The sequence below is a fragment of the Esox lucius genome, chromosome 17 (assembly GCF_011004845.1).
Source record: "Esox lucius isolate fEsoLuc1 chromosome 17, fEsoLuc1.pri, whole genome shotgun sequence".
Taxonomy (NCBI): domain Eukaryota; kingdom Metazoa; phylum Chordata; class Actinopteri; order Esociformes; family Esocidae; genus Esox; species Esox lucius.
Window position 1 is genome coordinate 43,276,185 of NC_047585.1, and position 6,805 is coordinate 43,282,989.

Sequence of the window (6,805 nt, forward strand, 5' to 3'; positions counted from 1 at the left end):
ATGTTTGAAACGTGTCTGTACTTACCCTGCACATGCGCTGAAGCTTCGAGACATTCAGCTGTCGGCAAGTAGGGTTCAGGAAAGATCGTGACCACCTCCACTGCGTATCCCAAGCATGATAAAAGCAAAAGAAAATAAATTAACCTGCACATAAAGAACTGGTGAAAACTTGAGATTTAAAATCTTTACATGAAATCCCATCGGAGCACATTTTCAGTGTATTTCAATGTTATTAAGCATTTCTATTTGATCTCCAACACCAGCTTTAAGGTATCGATATTGACATAAGGAAATGCTCCTGGGACAGGTGGCTGTTCAGGGACGTAGGGGACAGTTAACCTTGGTCACAGGCAGCACAGGGAAGTCAGGCCGAGACCTTGGGCAAGACGATAACAGTGAGCCCTGACAGCTGGCTATCTGCTGTAACTTAGGGTTGTTTGAACAACTACATGACAGGTATTTCCGATCAAACCGTTAGGTATTCTTGAAATTCAGGATGGTGGATTCCAGGTTTCAGGATTCATTTCCTGCAGTGCTTTTGCAGGTGTTTTTTTTAATGAGGGAAAATGATATTGGCTATGGCTGTCGTATGGGTTTGTAACATCCACATATTATTAAATGAATGCGCTAATTTTAAGGGTAAAAGCAATTGCTGAAACTCTCTCCTGGACCCTCAGCCACTCCATGTATTTCATCCAGTCCAGAGGTAACAAAGCCGATTTAACTTGCCAACTAATAACAAGGTCCTTGAATATGGGGGGCCAATTCTGGAATGTACGAAGTCTAGGGTTCCGAGGTGTTGTAGAACCATTACGCTAAATTATGGAAATACAATATCTCTCCAGAACAGGAGTCCTCCAACCAGGTTTCCCAGACAACTTTTGTTTTGGTAAGGTTCCCAGAATTTTGCAACTCTGGAAAATTAAGATGTGTTCCAAGTTTTCCCGAATGCTAACAGTATAAATCAGGAGCACAGGAGCACAGGAGCACCGGACCGATACTGGCTGACACACACTGACTGCAGACATGATGAAGTTTATTCTGTTGAGTGCTTTTGCAGCCCTGGGTAAGAGCTGACATCCTCACATTTCTCTCTTTCCTGACACTGACTTTTTTTTTCCTCTATTGCTTTCCTAGCCTAGTTCTCTATGGATTAGTTAATTCTCCAAAGCTACTCTCTTTTACTTAGGCAAGTGACACTTGCTTCCTCTGTTTTGTCTCCATTTTTGTCATCTCAAGTTCAAGTTTCAAGGTTTATTTCTCAACTGCACCGAACAACACAGCGTCATCCTGCACAATGACATTCTTATGACATGGCACCCGACAACTATGTAGTGATGGTTAAGAAGAAGAATAAATAAGCAAAGATATAGCCAGACAAAAAGAAAACAATATTAAAATAAAGCAAAAATATACATAATACTGTATACTAATTGAACATTTAGATATGGCAAGTAGGGCAGTAATATACATAACATTGTAAACTAACAGCAATTGGTAGTTATTGAATATTATAGATACATGAATGTAATAAGCTTATGAATGGTGGCATAGCACACTACAACTACGTAGTGAGAATTTAAGGAGAAACATTTATACACAGCAAAGATATAGCAAGAAGATAAAGGAATTATATACATAATAGTATATTAACATAACAGCAGTTTAAAAAGAGTACTGTAAACTAGCAGCAATATGGGTAGTGTTATTATAGGTATTATAGTGTGGTAATAATATACATAAGAATGTAAACTAGCATACATTTTTGAAAGGGTAGGAGGGGAGTATGAATAGTATGGTAGAAGTATTGAATATTATAGATACATGTGAGTGTAAAATGCTTATAAATGGTACATGCAAAGGAATATTCTAATGCCCATTAAATGTAACTGAAAGGACATCAGAGCTCCTGGAATGTTGATGTGTGATCAGTATGATCATGGATCAGTGTTGCTGGTTGAGGAGCCTTATGGCCTGAGGGAAAAAACTGTTTGTGAGTCTGGAAGTGCGTGCCCTGATGCTCCGGTAGCGTCTACCAGACGGCAGCAGTGTGAACCGACCAAAGTCTGGGGAGCTGTGATTTTTGATGATGTCCCGTGCTTTTCTAAGGCATTGTGTATGGTAGATGCCTTGCACGTAGGGTAGATGGCAGCCGATTATGTGCTCCGCAGACTTCACCACACTCAGGAGGGGCTTGCGATCAGCAGCGGAGCAGCTGCCATACCAGGCAGTAATGCAGTCTGAGAGGATGCTCGCAATGATGCACCTGTAGAAGTTGGTGAGAGTTTTTGCAGACATGCCACATTTCTTGAGTCTCCTCAGGAAGTATAGTCACTTTTTGGGCAGTTTTCACTGACGAGTCCGCTTGACTGGACCAAGTGAGGTCGTCCTTGATGAACACACCGAGAAACCTTTCGGGGGATCTCTCCACTTCAGTTCCATCGATGTGTTTGGGGGCATGACCCCCTTCTGCCGCTTCCTACAGTCCACGATATTTCTTTAGTCTTGCAAAGAGAGGTTTGAAAGAGAGGTTTTTGTCCTGGCACCATGTATCCAAGTTCTTTACCTCCTTTCTGTAAACGGTTTCATTGTTGTCGGAGATTAGATCCAGGATGGTTGTGTCGTCCGCAAATTTGCGTGAACAGGTAGTGCAGGAGGGTTAGGGTTAGTCCTGACACTGGCCCTCGGGACGACATCGATAATGCATTTTGAGATAAATGCTTCGACAGAGTCTGTATTCATCAATGTTCCCATCTGCTGCATCGCAGAACGTCTGCCAATTCATTGTTTCAAAGCGGTCCTGTAGGGCAGTAATGGTTCCCTCATTCAAGTGTTGAACTGTCTGAGAAAGCATTTTTTCCTATTTTAAGCATTGTCTATAGGATGAGAGGAGCAAAATTGGTGTGATCTGCTTTCCCAAATACAGGGAAAACAAAAATGGTTGGGAGTCTGATCGCCCCGGGTAGGAAAGTAAATGTGCTGGTGGTATTTTGGTAAAACTTTCCTTATATCTGCTCTTTTATAATTGCCAAAAACAATAGCAGCTGCCTCAAGTTGTGAATCCTGTAGTCCATTTATTACTCCACGTAGGACTTCCAGTGCACATGTTTTATCTGCATGTGGGTGTATATAGACTGCTGTGATTATAGCTGAGCTGAATACCAGCGGAAGACAGAAGGGCCGTATCTTTACAGACAGTAGCTCCAGGTCTGGTGAACAATGTGTTGATAGCACTGCAACATCCGTTCACCAACGAGAGTTAACCCGTCCTTACATTTATCTGACTCCTACGTTCTTTCCTGCTGGTTGATAGAAAAGCCATCAGGGGTGACGCCTGAGTCTGGCACTGTAGGATCCAGCCATGATTCCATGAACGCTAGCACACCACAGTTTGCAGTGTTCCGTTGAGAGTGAATTAGTGCATGTAGCTGGATGATTTTACTGTCCATGGTTTGAACATTTGCAAAAAACTACTTAGTGAAAGTGGAGCAATTGTCAGTGCGACCTTTCTGATTCTGAACATCAAATAATTTGTTCATTTTGTGACTCAGTTGTTCAAGCGGCGGGAAGCGGAAGTGAGCCAATGGGTGTGCATTGTGCACTGTCAGTTTCGTCTGTCCGTTGGTGATGGGTTTGCTACCAGCTGACAGTTGAATGACTCACTAAAAAGAGACTTGTTACACTCCAGTCAGTAAAATGAGCAAATTGTTTTCAAGCTGCACTCCCAAGTCTTTACCTGTGAGTCTTGTCTACTGTGTAGTGCTGGCTGAGAGACGGCCGCCCATGCCCAGATACATGGAAGATGTACATCAGCCCAGAGTTGTTGGTGGTGAGGTGGCGAATCCCCACTCCTGGCCCTGGCAGGTAAGACATTAGCCTTAACCGCGTCTCTCACAGCCAGACGAAAACAGCCTGGTCACTGGATTCACCGCTAAATAACTAGAGTCTATTGTCAACACAATCTGTCCATGCTTCAGCCAGTTCCTCTGTATTCGCCTGAGAAAAAAGTTAGCCAGACATAAATAGCCAGGATTAAGCTGGAGCTGAATGATTCATGTTATAACACCTTTTCAGTATTTAAAAAGTATTTGGGTAAATCCATTTATTTTGGATGTTCTCGTCCTTCCCACTCCGAAACCAAGCTGTTGAACCACCTCATTATTGTTCACTTCTCCCTCTCGTCTGCCTCTGTCCTCTCCTCAGATCTCTCTCCAGTACAAGTCTGGCAGCTCTTTCTACCACACCTGTGGAGGAACTCTGATCAGGAGGGGATGGGTCATGACAGCCGCCCACTGTGTGGACAGGTGGGACCACTGACATAACTCTTTCCTTTTCTCAAGTGTTTAATTGTGTGCATTAAATACGTAACATTGCAATAGACCTCTGACCAATACAAATGCATTATACAAGAAAACACTCACACACTTAGTATTTTATGAGGAACGGCTGGTCAAGGTATCTCCCTAACGGATCACGGTGTTGTTTATGTCTGTTTGTGTGTGTCCGTATGTGTCTTTGTGTGTGTGTGTGTGTGGGGGGGTAGTCAGAGAACCTGGCGTGTGGTTCTTGGAGATCACAACCTGAACTCCAATGATGGTACCGAGCAGATCCTGAGCGTCAGCCAGGTCTACATTCACAATGGGTGGAACTCCAACAACGTGGCTGGAGGGTATGGAACTTACCATGTTCTACTTGGATTATACTAGGATTTTGTACTTTGTGGTATTCTAATGCCGCTCACTCTCTTAACCCGGCTCTTGATTGATCGTGATTGTTTTCAAAAACGTATCAAACCCTTTGATAAATTTTTATAAATTTTGTCAAAATGTTTAGATAAAGTTCACCTAACTCAGATTCTACGTATGTTTTTTTTCCACATTGAATCACTTTAAACTCAACCCAATGCAAATCAGTGCTGAACTGAATTATCTGCCCTGTTAATGGTTAGCATTAGCCATTGCTAATGGAATTAATGGCTATGTTAGCTATTTAGAATATTACACTGTATTGTTTTTTTATCCACACAGTCTGCACTGCCGCTTTTCAAACAAAGGAGGAATAAATCAAACAATCAGGAATAATGACAAACACAAGTAAAATCAATGCTTTGAAAAGCCATTAGTGCCGTAAATCGTGATTGGTGCATACCAATGCTGCCCGAGACTATGAGCCAAAATGTTCATGCCAAAACTCAACCAAAACACTGGAAATGCCATGCCATTGAAATGTGTCCCTGTTGAACTGTTCTCATTTTTTATTTTATTTTAAACTATTTGAAAGGAAAATAAATCTGCATCTGCAAGACATTCTTCTGTTCCTCAGACACTGAACCTTTCCAACCCTCAGGTATGACATCGCCCTGCTGCGTCTGTCCTCCGAGGCCACCCTGAACTCAGCTGTCCAGCTGGGCACTCTGGCTTCCGCTAACTATATCCTGCCCAACAACAACCCCTGTTACGTCACCGGATGGGGAGTCACCTCCAGTCAGTAAAACAAATAACTAGCAGTCATTGAAATGTCAAGGTTTTTTGGGTTAACGCCTGTTGATTTACTGTACATTTGTATCTTGTTGATCTCTCTTTTCCATTCGTTTATCTAGCTGTTTGCACTATGTTTCCCATCCTGTTAACTCCTCTCTAATATCCCCTGTCCTTCCAACAGCCGGTGGTTCTCTGTCCAACAGCCTGAAGCAGGCTTGGCTGCCCAGCGTCGACCACCAGACCTGCTCCAGCCCTGACTGGTGGGGATCCACTGTCAAGACCACCATGGTCTGTGCCGGGGGTGGAGCCAACTCTGGTTGCAATGTAAGACCAATGGAGCAGAAATAATAGAAACATATTTAGAATGGTTTCAGATTTTGAGTCGCGATTGTGCTTTTTTCAGAAAAGATTGTCACGGTAATCGAAACCTACTGTGAATATTGGGTATGGGGCTTTATTGTTTCATTGGATTATCTATGTACATATTTGGAGGATTTTGAAAGACAAAGGAAGTCATTGTTTCACACAATATCCAATAATTTATATATTGAAATGAGATCAGAGGCCATGATTAAGTTCTAACATTCTAGGGAGACTCCGGTGGACCCCTGAACTGCCAGGTCAATGGTCAGTACCAAGTCCACGGCATTGCCAGCTTTGTGTCTGGTTACGGATGCAACACACCCCTCAAGCCCACCGTCTTCACCCGTGTGTCTGCATACATCAGCTGGATGAACGGAGTAAGTATGGCCTGGACAGGAGGGAATAGAATTTAATATTAGCACACCCTACAGCTTGAGTTACAATGTCGATTTTTTATATTGCCTAAATGGGAACTGGAACCTTGAGCCAGCCTAATCAGTTGTATCCAAAAAAAAACATCACATCACTGCTGAGCTTTGAATTGTTTCTGGTGAAGTTGATGTCATATTTGGACAAATACCTGAGTGCCAAATGTAAATTCTTCTATAATTTCCTCTACAGATCATCGTTTGAAAAGGAGGATCTTTGAACCAAATATTCCAGATTCACCATCCACCAGCTCAATTTCATTCAGATTCTGCTGTAAAGATTTAATGAACATAAACATTGGCGCAAACACTTTCTTAAATGTATTGTTCTTATTTGATTTGTACATCCATATAAATGAGTCGTGCCCAATTACTTACATGGGAGTCGACTTCAGATTCTCATGTCATTATGCTCATTAACATATATTTACAATACAATAAAACAAAGTGTTGTTTAAAAATGTCGAGAGGTTTGAGAATAATTCCCTGGATGTCTCCTATTACATGGGATATGTGAGATAAAAAAAAACTGTT

The 6,805-nt window shown here is 42.2% G+C and overlaps 1 protein-coding gene across 1 annotated transcript; it reads left to right on the forward strand.

Annotated features, from left to right (window-relative positions):
• The first annotated feature begins 960 nt into the window (after positions 1-960).
• On the forward strand, positions 961-6,586 carry LOC105008138 (elastase-1). Its single transcript, XM_029114144.2, has 8 exons — positions 961-1,066; positions 3,761-3,864; positions 4,204-4,304; positions 4,544-4,669; positions 5,347-5,483; positions 5,662-5,804; positions 6,071-6,220; positions 6,465-6,586. Exons 1-8 carry the CDS (start codon positions 1,027-1,029, stop codon positions 6,474-6,476), a joined length of 813 nt encoding a protein of 270 aa, XP_028969977.1. The 5' UTR covers positions 961-1,026; the 3' UTR covers positions 6,477-6,586.
• The last annotated feature ends 219 nt before the right edge of the window (positions 6,587-6,805 follow it).